Genomic DNA, 16276 nt, shown 5'->3' on the forward strand with positions numbered 1-16276 from the left:
CCATCGAATCGTGATTTGGTATGGGAAAGATTGACACGCATTGGTCTTTCTAGGGACTCCCCTTGGTTTCTAGTTGGGGACTTTAATGAGTTAAAAGGAAACCATGAAAAACGTGGAGGGAAGCTTCGCCATGCATCTTCCTTTGTGGGTTTCAATACAATGATTCGACATTGTGGATTATTAGAATTTCCTGCGGTTGGGGATAGTTTGTCTTGGCGGGGTTGGCGGGATAAGAAGCCAATTCGTTATCGCCTCGACCGAGCTTTAGCCAATGAAAAATTCCACGACCTATTCAAGGACTCCTTTACGGAATATTTACCGATGATAGCTTCGACGTGGAAGGAGCGTTTTTCGCTTTGACCGACGGTGGATTGAAAAAGAGGGTTTCTTTGGAGCCGTTTCAGAGGGTTGGGGTTCTGGAGAGATAGGGGTAACTGGAAATTTAATGGACAAAATAATTAAGTGTCGCCAAGCCATCTCTCGCTGGCGGAAAGCACATGCCCCGTTCGGTCGGGAAACAATTGAAGAATTAAAGTCTCACCTAGCAACCGCCCAGGCTGATGACTCGGTATCTGTTGACGTTATTTCGGAGATGACCTGCAAGCTGAGAGAAGCTTATCGGGATGAGGAGATCTAATGGTATCAAAAAAGTCGGAGTCGATGGATGCGCTTTGGGGATCAAAATACTAGTTATTTTCATGCCCAAACAAAATTAAGACGAGCTAAAAATCGCATTGTCGGAATGTATGATGAAGCTGGACATTGGAACACGGAAGAGAAAAAGGTTCAAGACATAGCAGTCTCTTATTTTCAAGATATTTTTACATCCACAGATCCTACAGATATTGAGGACTCATTGGGTGAAATAAGCACATCTATCACGGGAGAAATTAATGAGACACTGACGCAATCAGTCACAGAACAGGAAATTAAAAAGGCTTTGTTTATGATGCATCCTGATAAAGCTCCTGGACCGGATGGTATGACGGCCCTTTTTTATCAGCGTGCATGGGATACGGTTAAAGCTGATTTAAAGCTTTCGGTAGAATCTTTCTTTCATGGTGACAATTTTGATAAACGCCTAAATAGGACAAATATTTGTCTTATCCCAAAAGTGGACAAACCAACCCGGATGACTGAGTGGAGGCCAATTAGTTTATGCAATGTTGGTTACAAGATTATCTCGAAGATTATGTGTCAGCGATTGCGTAAGTTTTTGCCGGCATTGATTTCTGAGACACAATCGGCGTTTGTGGAAGGAAGGCTAATTACAGATAATATTTTGATTGCTCAGAAGATGTTTCATGGCCTCCGCACTAACCCCTCTTGTAAGGGAAAGTTCATGGCCATTAAAACAGATATGAGCAAGGCCTATGATCCGGTAGAATGGTCTTTCGTTGAGCTTTTATTAAGGAAATTCGGTTTTTGTGACAAATGGATTTTGTGGATCATGTGGTGTGTGACCTCAGTTGAATATAGTGTTTTAATAATTGGCCAGTCCCATAGATCCATAATTCCTTCTAGAGGGCTTCGACAGGGAGACCCTTTGTCGCCTTATCTTTTTATCCTTTGCATGGAGGTTCTTATTGCCAATCTTCAGAAGGCAGAAAGGTCTAAACTTATTACGGGTATTAGGGTGTCAACTGCTTCTCCGGCAATTTTGCACTTATTGTTTGCAGACGATAGTCTGTTTTTCTGTCGGGCCACGTAGGAGCAGTGTGAGGTTATTTTAGGGATCCTCAGACAGTATGAACGGGTTTCTGGACAGCGAATTAACTTTCAGAAATCCTCTGTTCAATTTGGACACACAGTAGATGCGGGTGTGCGTGAGGAATTGAATGGTATTTTGGGTATTACTACTTTGGGTGGTATGAGTTCATACTTGGGCATCCCGGAAAGTCTTGGGGGTTCGAAAACAAAAATATTTTCTTTTGTTCAGGATCGTTTGCAAAAACGGGCTGGTGGGTGGCCTGCTAGGCTGCTATCTCGTGGGGGGGGGGGGGGATAAGATGGAGGGAGCTCTTCAAGGGAAACACGAGGTTTACATTGGATCGCTTGGGATAGGCTGTGTGTTGATAAGATGGAGGGAGGTTTGGCTTTTCGCTGTCTGGATGATTTCAATACCGCATTGCTGGCAAAGCAACTTTGGCGGTTGATTTATGTTCCAGACTCTTTATTTGCAAAAGTCTTCAAAGGACGATATTATAGGCATTCTGATCCATTATATCTAATTAAATCTTATTCCCCATCCTATGGCTGGCGGAGTATGATTTTTGCTCGCTCTCTGGTGAACAAAGGACTCATTAAACGGGTAGGATCTGGGGACTCCATTTTAGTATGGTCTGATCCCTGGATTCCTGCTCAATCCCCGAGACCAGCATTGCGTTCAGGATCGCCAGTCGATCCAACGCTTAGAGTTGAAACTTTCATTGAAAGGAGTTCGCTCTCCTGGAATTTGGCTTTGCTTTCGGCTTATTTCGAGTCGGAGGATGTTGCCCTTATTTCTGCTTTACCCCTTGGCAATCTGACCACACCGGATAGTTTGGGTTGGAACTTGACAAAAACCGGTGTATATACCGTTAAATCTGGATATCAAGCCTTGCGGCAAAAACCGGCAAATGACTCCTATGTCTCGGGTCCCAATATTATTCCTTTACAAGCATTTGTCTGGCAGATTCGGTGTCCACCAAAACTTAAACATTTTTTGTGGCAAGCAATTACGGGTTGCATTTCGACAACAGCTAATCTGCGGCAACGCGGACTGAGTTGTGATTTGTGGAGGGGCGGAGGAGACAGTCAATCATGCCCTTTTCTTATGCCCTCCGGCTAGATAGGTTTGGGGATTATCCCAATTCCCAACATCTTCAGGTGTTTTTCCTTCTGATTCGGTTTATGCTAATATGGATTCACTATTTTGGAGATTTAAGGATATTCCTTCGGTGGAGGTATTTCCGTGGATTCTATGGTATATATGGAAGGCCAAGAATGATAAATTATTTAGCAATTTGGACTCAAATCCGCTAGCAATTTTACGGATAGCGGAAGAGGAAGCAAAGCTTTGGTCTTTAGCTCAAGAGGAACCTTTGGGATCCTTACCTCAGGGTGTGCCTCGACCTTCCTCTATGTCTACGGTTCATACTAGAGACGCAATTATCGGATATGGCACTAGCTACCGATGTTTTGTGGATGGATCCTGGAAGGCGACTGACCAGTTTACAGGTAGAGGATGGCAATGCATTTCTCCCGAGGGAGAATCTCCCACTATGGGTGCATCTAATTCTCGTCGTAGCTTGTCACCCCTCCATGGAGAAGTGGAAGCCCTCATATGGGCAATGCGATGTATGATTGGTGCGGACAATGAGAAAGTTGTTTTTCTCACAGACTGTTCTGATTTGGTGAAGATGGTGTCTTCGCCTTCCGAGTGGCCTGCTTTCAAGACATATCTGGACGCTATTGAAGACGACAAGAATGAATTCTTATCTTTCTCTGTAGTTCAGATTCCCAGATCACAGAATGGTAGTGCGGACAAACTGGCGCGTCGTGCTAGAGTGGAGTCGCATCCAATTACCTTTGTGAATAATTTTCCTGCTAATTGGCTCGTTTGAGCCAATCTTGTATTCTACTGGCAAAAAAAAATAATAATAAATAAATAAATGAAAAAGATAAATGATTTTTTTTCCTGTGGGCGATGCGGTGCATGATTGGCCATGATTTCCGTGACATGGCTTTCTATACGGACTGTGCAGATTTGGTGAAGATGGTGTCTTCTCCTTCTGACTGGCCAGCATTCTCGACGTACTTGGACGACATCATGATGGATAGGGAAAAATTTTCATCTTTTTCTTTATCTTTTATTTCAAGAAAAGCTAATGTACATGCGGACTCTTTGGCACGCCAAGCGCGTACTTCTCCGCATCATGTTTTATTTGTAAACAATTTTCCTTCCCATTGGCTCGTTTGAGCTGATCTTTTGTAGACAAAAAAAAATGATTTGTATAATTTACAAAAACAAAATATAACAACAAAAAATTATACAACAAAATTTTATGTGTAGTAGATTTTTTCATAAAACAATATCAAATATATACATTTTCCTTTAAACAATCATTTTTTGTTTTGTATTTTCAAATGTGGGGAATTTAAATAGATTTTTTCCTTTTTTCTTCTTTATAAGATTATGTCATTTGAAATATATCCAAGTCATTGCCAACTATTTCTTTGATTTTACAATACCAACCTTTGATTTTACAAAATCAACTTTCTTTTTTTAATTATCTTCTAGATATATGTATTTCATGTAAATAAATAGAATTTTCATAATTTTCTTCCTTTCTTTTTCTTATTAAAAATAAAAAATAGTTGGCAATGTCTTGGATATATTTCAAATGACATAATCTTATAAATAAATAAAAAATATAGATATTTAAAATCCCCACCTTTGAAAATAGAAAATAAAAAATGATTTTTGAAAGGAAAAGGTATATATTTGTTATAGTTTTATGAAAAAAATCTAGTACACATAAATTTTTGGTTGTATAGTTTTATTATATTACTTTATGTATATTTTCTGTATCAACAAAATTAGTTACTAGATATACCACAAATTTTGTTTGTCATATAATTTTTAATTTTTGTTTGGTATATAATTGTCTTGTATTTTTTTGTTGTATAACTTTTTATTGTATATTTTGTTTTTGTAAATTATACAAATCATTTATCAATTTATTTATTTATCAAAAATACATGAAAACAAAAAAATATTATTTTTAGGAAAAAATAAATTTTTTTTTTTTTCTGGTCAACGCCGGTCAACACCGTTTTACACTGGTCAATGCCAGATTCCGGCTAATCAACCACCGGAGTTTAATGTTTATGGTGTTGTACACATAACATATGTTTGTTTATGGATGTCCTTATGTAATGACAATAGTTGACGTAATTAATAAGACATTTATATTATTTGTACATTTATATTATTTGTATTTGTGGCTATGTATTGGCATATATTTCAAGTAACTGACAAGAAAAAAAAAAGTCTTCTCTTTTGCTTTTACTCGAGAAACAAAGAAAAAAAAAGTTTTGTGTCCGTTAGATCTAGTGTTATCAACGGTAGATGATTAATTAGATAGTGATCCTCACCTTTGTGTAACAACCAATGAGAAGCTAGTAGTTTTTTATTTATATAATGATAATCTAGTATTTATGTTGTATATTTTATATGTTTTCTTATCTAATTTTCTTTTTTCAATATGTTTACTTATGATTTTTGGTTTACAATTACAATTTAGAAATGATGATTTAAATTGAAAAACTTAATTATTATATGATTTTAATTTATTATAATGATTAAATTTTTGGTTTGGAATTAAAAAATTGATAATATTTGGCTTTTAAAAAAATGTTTTAATGTAAATTATGTATGTAAGTGTTCTAAATATTTGTGAATATAATGGTCTGAATTTTATTTTAAGGGTGTAAATTAATATTTGAATATACTTATAAATATTAAATAGTTACTGAAATCTGATGGTTTTTCCATAGCTAATAAGCAATGATGATTTAGTTATGTGATTATTTTGTGACAATAAATAGCCACAATTTAGTCACAAATTCAATTTGTGACTATATTAGTCACAACATTGTCATATATAGAATTCGTGACTAAAATTAGCCACAAAATTGTCACATATTGAATTTGTGACTAAAATTAGCTACTAAATTGTCATCTTATAATCTTCGTGGCTGTTATAAAATTAGCCACAAAATTTTGTCACTCTATCGTAGCTATACAATTTTTTTTACTAGTGAATACTCCACAACTAGTGGTTCCATTTCCACTAGCCACCTAACCAGAATCACACAACAGCGAATAACAGAAACCATAACAATATCTAATAAATATCCTATAATAAATAACCAATATTAAAATATAGCAATTATCCAATAACCAAACAGATAGAAAACATAGAACCAGCAACCTAGAAATGTTCTAATGACCCAACTCTAGCAACCTGGCAATGCCAGACAACAACCAATCGAGTCCCTAGAACATGCTCTTCTTCATTGCCTTGATTCCACAATCACACTTTGGCTTTACCTGCACCACAAACACAAATTGGCATGCATAAGTATTTTATAAACACTCAGTGAGGCAATCTTCCCATCTACTGGGCTATACATACAAGCAACTGAGATACTAAAGTCTAAAACAATCAACAAACAAAGCAAACAAACTAGGAAGGTCCCTACACAAACCTCATGTGTTGAGAACCTAACACTTTATCACAGGAAAACATAAAATCTGAACCTACTGAAATTCACAAAGTTTACGTACCATAAATTATACCTGTGATCGCCACGGCACTGGTTCCACCAGTCTCGACTGTCATGTACACCCGTGGCGCCTTCTCAATCCGTGCTACCTGCTGCGCTCCAGGCTGCACCACATGCTGAACCGCTGCCACTGCCATCTGCTGCAACTTAGGACACTTGGGCTTGATGTGTCCAGGCTCCCTACAATGATAGCATACACAAACCGCTGCCGTCGGAGAACTCCTCTGGGGACAGCTAGATACCTTGTGATACATGCTTCTACAACCAGAGCACCATGCACCACTCGGTCTCTGCATAGCCTCCCACTTCCTCTTGGTTCCCTGCACAGGCTTGTTGCCCTTGCTAGAACCTCCCTGATGATGAGCCTTCCTAGGCTGCACCGCTGGACTAACCGCCACTGTGTGTGCCCGGATATCCTCCTCAATCTCTGCTGCAGTCTCTACTAGCTCTGCATGCGAAGCATAACTCCGTGCTCTACAATGGACCCTCAAGTCATCACGAAGAGCCTTCATAAACCTCCTGATCTGGGCCTCCTCAGACTATATAGCATGACCCCCATAAGATAGAAGTCGACTGAACTCCAAGTCCAACTCCCACACTGACCGCATCCCCTGAGATAACTGATATTGATGTGACCGCCGGACGCGGTCGTCTACCAAGTCGCACGGACGGACGGTCGTTGCGGATGGACGGAACGAAACTCTCTCGGGCCGAGGAAACTAGATGAGGCTTTCCTCGGATAAGGCTTGGAGATTTGAATCCAGTGAGGAAACAAACTGTGGAAGCGAGAGATGAGCTGAAACGAACGAGCGGATCGAGAGATCCGGCCTTTGGTCTCGGCTTCGGTCGAGCAGTCTCGGTCGCGATACGGACGATGCGGTGATCGGTTCCCGGAGTTTGAAGGTAAACTGCGGGAATGGCTCTCGGCAACGCGGCGGTAAGAATCCTTGGTGATGCGGTAAGGATTCTCGGTGATGCGATAAGGAAGGTGGAGTCGAAGCGGAAGTACAACGAACGGTAGGGACCGGACGTGATACGGTAGGGATGGACGCGAAGGTGGTTTGATGCAACGACACACGGGAGATGGCTCGGCCCGTGATACGGTCAACTAGTCGATGTCGAACCCGGTTCGAGATCTGCTAGGGTTTCTCGGTAGTCAAGTCCCAGACTTGGACTAAGGAGAGGGGTGAGACAAGAACAAGATTCTCTCTTGTGAAATTTAATTCAATACTTCAAATCTGATTTTTACAATGAGGGTTGATGCCTTTATATAGTGAGGCTTACATAAGGAGACTCTAAAACCCTAGAGACGTGGCCATGATCTAAACCATACACTTGGCCAAAAAGCAAAAGTAAAGATAAAGCAAAGCAAAGACCAATCTAACGGTCATAGAGGGGTCTAGAAGAAATTCAAAAGAAAAGAAGGGAAGGGGATAGGGTGGCCACGTCATCGGCTGGGACGTGGTGAAATAATCTTCACTTCCTTGGCTCCTAAGTCTCTCTTTAAATGTTTCAAGATCACGCGCCAAGTGGGAACGAAGTGGAGATGCACTAGGGTCGCTGCCTCGTTAAAACCTCTTTGGTAAACCCATTGGGACAAACCAAAAGTAGGAAAAAGAGTACAGCTACTTCTAATGGCTTAGGGGTGTCTTCACACTAGTGTAATTGTGAAGACACGCGAATCAAGCTTCCCAAAGCTGGTCAAGACTCAAGGCTCTTCGTTGGTGATGCTAGCCATGAGCCATTGGGGGGGGGGGGGTGAGCTTGGGTTGAAATGTCCATTGGTGACTCGTCTTGCTCCGCCTTGATGATCCTGGGGGGGGGGGTGAGTGATGCCTCGTTGGTCGCCTACGCTAGCTCCTGGTCACCAGTGCAGGTTGTCCGAGAGTTTGAGAGGCGTCCGAGTGGTGGCCGGGTAGCGTCCGAGGACTGTGAGTGTTCTTGGCCGAGGGACCGATCCCGTGATCACATCATTCCCTCCCTCTTGTAGAAGTTTTGTCCTCAAAACTATGCTCATTACCTGGATCAACAAGGAAAAACCTAAAAATCAGCAGCATCAAAAGTTCAAACGCGGTTTACTTTATCGGGATCAAAAAGAAACAGTAAGGCCTTAAGAGAAAAGGATAAGACTTCCCCGGTAAGGCCATTGGCATTGAGCGCTGCGATCCCTTCATGAACCGTGGTTGCTTGCTGAGACTCTCCTGGATGCCAAACAAAGGTTTGATCCGCACCAAAGTTGAATGAACATGTCGCCATAGGACCACGTGCGGTAACGGCCTTGGCGCTAAGAGTGCACAAGGATGGCTCGGTATAGGCGACTCCCAGCTGGAGCTTACTACTTGAAGTAGTCATGAACAATACTGAGTGAAAAGATCCATTAATGGCCATCTCCGGTGGCCTAGCTTGCTTGAAACTCCCCATTACCGAGCAAACTCCGGATAAGAAGTTGGTCGCGTGGGAAGACTCTTCATTGACTTCGCCTAATGCCTTGGTACGCGTATCGGGTGAGGACTCGCGCACAGTGCGATGATCCTAGCATTGCGTCTGAGTGTCGGCTCGGTTTTGATCAGGAACGGTAAGGAATTGATCGTGAACCGCCTGAAACGTCGAACTTGTACCTCTGAGTGTATGAACTTGTTGGTCTGGAGGCTCGGCTGGCTTCTCTATGATCCCTCTCGGGCCAATGACTCCCTTAGAACCGATTTGATGATCGAATTCTAGTCCTGAATTCAGCTCCCGGTGAGCTTGCGCCGTTGGTGTAGCGTCCTCGGTCAAGTCGGTGTTCGGCCAGCTCCGCGTCAAAGCGTCTATTTCTGGCCAGTAAGGAACTTGTGGGTCCGGCGTTGGTGAAGGCACAAGGGCCGAGTGTTGGTGCCGCAATGACTCTCCTTGCGTGTAAGATGACTCGACTTGGTCCAACAATTCTCCAAGGTGTCGGAGTTGAGCTTGAATACTGGTCAACTCGTCCGTGAAACTTGGTGCTCTGGGAGATTGCTTCGGCTTCCTTGAGGCTTGCTCCCTCAACTTAGTCCGTGATTCCACATTGCTCGCCTTGGCTTTGTCTTGACTGCGGCTTGACTTGTGGCCCGGTGTTGCTCGTGGTGTCCATCTCGGAAGAATTTGGTTCCGAGTGCGGTAGGCGCTTGTCTTGCTCGTCGATGCGTACGGTGACCAGGTCGGAAACCCATGGATGCAACTCGGGTATTTCTCCGGCTGCTCTCGGTGATACCGGGGTAGTGTGTAGTAACTTCCCAAGTCATCACTATCGGAATCATCGTAGCGGTTCGACCTTGGCTTGCTATGGCGTGTAGCTCGAGACATTGATGGCCAATAGTAGTCCGATGATCCTCGATCATGTTCCAGTTGGTCAGGCCCTTCTTCATAGTCCTCTGCGTACCATGATGTGTCCTCGGTAATCTCTGGTTCCGGATCGGTTCCATAGTGTTCGTCGTACCACGGCTCGTCCTCGGTGGCGTTTTTCTCCGGGTCTAACTCATGATCTTCATCATACCATGATCCCAACTCGGAATCGTTTCCATCAAAGTCCATGCTTGATCAGTGTGGAATCGAGTGTCGCATACTGATCGCGGTCTTGGGACGAAGTATGGTCGATGGTACGGACGGCTGTCGGAGATCGTCGATGGTACGGACGACTGAGACTGACGGCTGGTACGGCAGCTGACGATGTTCGGATGATGGTACAGATAGCCGGCGTGATCGGCTGATACGGATGGCCGATGATGTACGGTCGGCCGACGGGGGTCGGTCGATGATACAGTCGGCTGGTGCAGCAATGGTACGGATGGCCAACGGTTATCGGACGTCGGTACGGATAGCCGGTGTGATCGGCCGATACGGAAGGCCGATGATGTACGGGCGGCCAACGGGGGTCGGTCGATGATACAGTCGGCTGGTGCGGCAATGGTACGGACGGTCAACGGTTATCGGACGTCGGTACGGATAGCCGGTGTGATCGGCTGATACGGACAGCTGGGTCGATGACTCGTCCGGTGGCTCGATAGTGATCAGACGATGATACACAATACGCGATAAGGGCTTGGACGATGATACGCGGGTGATGATACGTGCTCTGAACGGTGATACGCGGATGGCTCGATTGGTGCTCGGTCGTGACGTGGCGATGGTACCTCGTCAAAGCAAAACGAATATTCGTGAGCAAAAACGCGTCCAAAAGATGATGGATAAGATATTTATCTAGGCAGTCAATGATTGAGGACAGCAACACAAGATGACAAACTATGACTAAGCAAAAAAGAAACCTACACGCGCCTAAAAGCAAACTCACGCACAAAAAGCAAAACCTTTTGGGACCACAACACAAACCCAAAAGCAAACGCGCTACTTTATCGATCTAACAAGTCCTAGGCAAGATCTATGACGAACAAAACTCAGAAATAAACAAAGCGACGACTCAACAAACGATCTATCGAGGAAACTAAGCATAAAACAAAAACTATCGGACCTAACGACGCTAAAGATGAAACTAATGAACCGCAAAGACACAAAAACGAAAGCTTTAACAAAGGAAGGAGTTTCTGGGTTAGAAAGACACAACCTTTGAGTCAGGAGCTTTTAGAGCTCTGATACCAAGCTGATGTGACCGCCGGACGCGGTCGTCTACCAAGTCGCACAGACAGACGGTCGTTGCGGACGGACGGAACGAAACTCTCTTGGGCCGAGGAAACTAGATGAGGCTTTCCTCGGACAAGGCTCGGAGATTTGAATCCAGTGAGGAAACAAACTGTGGAAGCGAGAGATGAGCTGAAACGAACGAGCGGATCGAGAGATCCGGCCTTTGGTCTCGACTTCGGTCGAGCAGTCTCGGTCGCGATACGGACGATGCGGTGATCGGTTCCCAGAGTTCGAAGGTAAACTGCGGGAAATCTAGATTACACAATAAATTGTAGAGTTTTATAATTAAGCTAAACAAGTTGATTTAAATTAAGAAAATCAATACAAAATATTCAATAATACTGTTGTAAATTCAGAAGATCAAAAAACTAGGTCTAGGGAATTTCTCAGGAAATTATGAAATATTAAATCAATCAATAAATTAAGATTCAAGCAATTAAGATCAGATCTAGAACTCTAAACACTTTTGTAAAATAAATCAGTTCTCACTGTAAAATCCAAATATCTTTGTAAAATTCTAGGTTAAAAATCAGTTTTTAAAAAGAAGTTTAGATTGTTCACAAAATTACTAAATCAAATATCTTTGCAAGAAGTAATTTTGCTCATCAAAAGGTTTTATCAAGAAAATCAATTATATTCTCATATCAATTTATTTTCCTAAGTTATTAATTCTAGATGATTAATCAAGAATTAATATGAAGAACAACCTATGATGAAGATCTAGAAAGATAATGAATCCTAAATAAACAGATCTAATAAATCATAAAAACCCTATGAAAAGTGTAACACCCCACTCCCAAAATACACCAAAAGAAAGTAAAAACTTGCGTAGCTAATCACATTTCTCTCCTGCCCTGAAGAAGGGAAAAGAGAAGGGGGTGAGTAAAACATGTTTACTCAGTGAGGAGATCAACTCTGCCCACTGGTTATACAGTAAACACATTCCAAACATAAACACGACCATTACTTAGCATAGAATCAGAATGTCTAACCATCAAACTATCATTACATCGACGATATGCAACACATAACTCATTTATTTCTTTATCTCGTTATCATGCAATCATGCACCTTAAATATCACACTCAGAGCAAGGCCCTTGCGGCACAACTACTCGCACACTCAGAGCAAGGCCCTTGCAGCAAAACTACTCCCACACTCAGAGCAAGGGCCTTATGGCACAACTACTCCCACACTAACATTCTCATTCATATGCTTATGTAAATTGTAAACTTGACTTAACATGTATTTTTAAACATTAACATCTCACATTCAAGTTACTAACAACCTAACTTCATCATGTAATCACAAAACACCTAAGGACAATTCTCAAACCTATACTGAGCAACTATCGAAGAATATATAAGGAAAGAGGCTACTGCATATCCGCAAATACCACCCTCACCTTTGCCATTTAAACGTTAAAACTCAATTCTCCTTTCCCATGTCAGACCCAATATTCAAGAACACCAGCTTCATCCAAACTCGTTGCCAAACCAAACATCATGATGTCACCATTTATTCTATACAAACGAGCCTTAGAAACACACGGGTAAAACCTTAACTAACCGTTAAATTCACGATCCCACTGTTGAATTTAGGTTGTAATACTGTGAAGCTCCCCACGAAATCTCAGCTCTATCAGGTAAGTTTTGGGCCACCAAACGCTGTTCCAAGGAGATAACCTCGAATATGATTTCTAGGGTTGCAGGTTCGGACTGTTTCAAATATTTCTTGCGCAGGAAGCAAACCACATAACTTCTTGAATATAACTCCGATCGGATTTCCGTCTGTTGCTAAGAGCTCATGGCTTGATGGTGATCTCGCCGGTGTTTTAAGATTCCTAAACCAATGTCACCTCCGGCGCCGACGAACCTCCAAAGATGCCTCCTCCAAACTGTTTTCCCTCCCTTTTCCTCTTTTTTATTTTCTTTTCTCCACCTTTGATCTACTCCGACTTTGCTCCTCAACCACCAAGGCTTTCCACAACCATGACATGAATAAACAGACCCCATCAGTGTGCCCACAACCTCCATGACGTCTACTTTTCTCCCCTCTCTACACATCCCATTCTCTCTCTCTCTTCATGGCTACCTCTCTTCCGCTCTCTCCTTCTTGCGGCGATGTTAGGGGTCAACACAAACTCTCTCTCCCCCTTGTTGAACGAAGACGGCCAAGTGTTAATAACACACAATCCCAAAAACCTTTTTCTTAATGGACTGCAACTTATTAGCAAAATTGGTCCAACTCCCAATTACAGAATTGGGGATGTTACAAAAAGCCCTGAACCTAACAAGCAAACTACTCAGACATCATTATAAGAACACAAATCAATCATTCTGGAATAATAAGCAATTGAAATTAAAAGAGTAAAGAGGGAGTTTATGAATTCTTCTCTACAAAGCAGTTCAAATCTCACAGGGTTGCAGAAAACAAAACTTGCTAGAAAATCACTTAAGGGTTTCTAAAACCTAAAAATACTATATCTATGTCCTCAAACACGTCAGGGACTTGTTTTGCAATTATGGAAAACTTTAGGCAACTTTTGTAAATCTTCCAAAATTTGGCTTCTCTCGTAGACAAAACAGGGTGTCGACCGACACCAAGGTGGTGTCGATTCATCGGTTCCAAGTTTGTTTCCTCCGGTTAAGTGCTCCAAAATACTCCAAATTACTCCACTTTGCTCCATCCGTGCCAAAATCCTAGAAAACAACTTAGAAAACAAATCAAAAGACTCAAAAAGCACACTTATATCATGGTTAAAAACCGTAGAAAACCATGATATATCAATAACTGAAGGAACTGCACCTCCAACCGGTCTAATGCCTCTCTCGGAAAGTACTTGCGATAGAACTCCTCCACGAAGTCAGCCCAAGTCATCTCCCTCTGCATTCTCCTAGCAGCCACTGATCTCCACCACACCTGAGCATCACCAATCAAATTTTGGACCCCTAACTCCACCAAAAACTCCTCAGGACATCTCAGAGTCTGGAAGTTACGTTCCACACTCGTCCTCCTTCTAGATGCTGATATGAACCCCAAAAATGCGGAGTTTGGCATGGCCAAGATTTTTGCGATGGAGCAAAATAGCTGGAACATAGATATAATGAAACTGAAACGACCAACTTTATTTTTTTTTAATAAATAATAATTAATATAATATATAAATAAACTACAACTAGTGGTCCCATACCCACTAGCCACCTAACCACATTCACAATCAACAGCGGAATAATAACAACCAATATCCAATAAACCAATAATAATTCAACAACAATCCAATAACCATAACATCAACAATAATCAAATACCAAACAACCAGAAACAAGGAACCAGCAACCTAGCAATGTTTCTAATGACTCAACTCTAGCAACCTAGCAATGCCAGACAACATCCAATCGAGTCCCTAGAACATCCTCCCCTTCATTGCCTTTGATTCCACGATCACACTTTGCCTTTACCTGCACACCATAAACAACAATTGAGATGCATAAGTATTATCACAAATACTTAGTGAGGCAATCCTCCCATCTACTGGGCTATACACACAAGCAATAAGATCTCTACAAGCCACAATCAACAATCAAATAAACAAACCAGGCAATATACAAAGCATACAACAATCCGTCGTAGCTGAAAAAAGGGTGTCAACCGACACCAGATGGTGTCGATCGACACTGACAATCTGGTGTCGACCAACACCATACTGGTGTCGACCAACACCATACTGGTGTCGACCCACACCCTGTCCGACACTCCCGAAAACCCTAGTTTGTGTCGACGGACACCTCCACATGGCATCGATTGACCCTCGCCAAAGTCTCGAGCCGTCCTCGCGTTGGTGTCGACCGACACCCCAACTGGTGTCGACCGACACCGTTGCCGAGCAGCAATTTCCTTCGATCAAAAACACCGAATCTCGCCTCCAATCTTCTCCAATCCGCTCCTTGCACTCCCAGAAGCCAAAACCAGCCAAAACAGCGACGAAATACCATAGAGAACTCAAAGAAACAACCATATAAGCACCAAATCAAATAAAATCTAGAGATCTTAGCTTAGATAAGCCATGGTCATGCACTCACCTCTTTGAAGGAAGATTTAGACCAAAGGAAACGAATTCCCTCACTCCTAGCAAGCTTCTAGCTCCTTCCCAGCCTTAGATCTCCCAAGAACAGCAAGGAATCTCACCAATCTCTCTCAAAAGCTCAAGAACAAGGTTTTCTCTCTTTTTCCTCAAAAAATCACACAAACGGCGACACAACAACCTCTGAAACACGACCTAGGTCGTTTTCTTCCTTTTAAGACCCGGTTCAATGGTTTCCTTAAACCAAACCGAACCAAATCGATTAAAAACTCAATCTGGTCGAACCGGAAATAAGTGGTGTCGACCGACACCCCCTTGGTGTCGATCGACACCCATCCCCAAAAACCAATTTTTGGTTCGCGAATGTTACAATTCTCCCCCACCAATCTAGATTCGTCCTCGAATCTCGAACGAGCATCAGCCAAGGACTCCCGTGCAACTGTCTCCACGGCCCGCACTCCTCCGACCGATCTACAGAAGGTCACCTCTAGGCGATAGATTCAAGCTCCAGGCGTCATTTGCTCTTGACTTTTTGGACTTTCCTTTAATCATAGGCCTAAACCTTGAGTTTTTATTGGCTCCTCATCAAACCCAAGTCTGCATGCCAAAATATATAAGGAAAAGTCCAAACTCGTCTCTCGGGTTGCCACCCTACAGCGCGCCCCCGGATCGTCATCCGAAGTCGATATACCAGCCATACTCCCGAGCCACAAAGTCTCTGAATATGGCAGTACTAGGAGAACCTAAGTCCCCCAAGAGTCGCGAGCAAACGATTCTGAACACGTCTGAGTCCTATCCCTATCCAGGTTTCCTTCCCGTGGCTCGCGTAAAAAACATCTCAATGTCCTACCAACCACATATCCCCCTCACCGGGATACCCCATGACCACACAAGGATCATATACACGCCAGAAGGGCCGCCACAAAGGCCAACAAAATCTCCTAACGAGGACCGCCACCAAGGCCAAACAAATGTCCTAAAGAGGACCGCCACCAAGGCCACTCGTCCCGAAGGACCGTCACAAAGACCATCTGTCCCGAAGGACCGTCACAAAGACCATCTGTCCCGATGGACCGTCACAAAGACCATCCGTCCCGAAGGACCGTCACAAAGACCATCCGTCCCGAAGGACCGTCACAAAGACCATCCGTTCCGAAGGACCGTCACAAAGACACTCTGGCTAAACAGCCCGCCATAAAGGCCAAC

General features: G+C 42.8%; 1 protein-coding gene across 1 annotated transcript; it reads left to right on the top strand.

The window, feature by feature from the left end:
- The first annotated feature begins 2900 nt into the window (after nt 1-2900).
- On the top strand, nt 2901-3605 carry LOC147948591 (uncharacterized). The gene has a single exon (XM_087467765.1). The coding sequence runs from the start codon at nt 2901-2903 to the stop codon at nt 3603-3605; it is 705 nt and encodes a 234-aa protein (XP_087323891.1).
- The last annotated feature ends 12671 nt before the right edge of the window (nt 3606-16276 follow it).

Source organism: Camelina sativa, chromosome 2, assembly GCF_030686135.1.
Source record: "Camelina sativa cultivar CO46 ecotype springtype chromosome 2, ASM3068613v1".
NCBI classification, from domain to species: domain Eukaryota; kingdom Viridiplantae; phylum Streptophyta; class Magnoliopsida; order Brassicales; family Brassicaceae; genus Camelina; species Camelina sativa.

Coding starts and splice junctions, on each gene's coding strand:
- LOC147948591 (XM_087467765.1), top strand. CDS start 2,901: ATGGATTCACTATTTTGGAGATTTAAGGATATTCCTTCGGTGGAGGTA.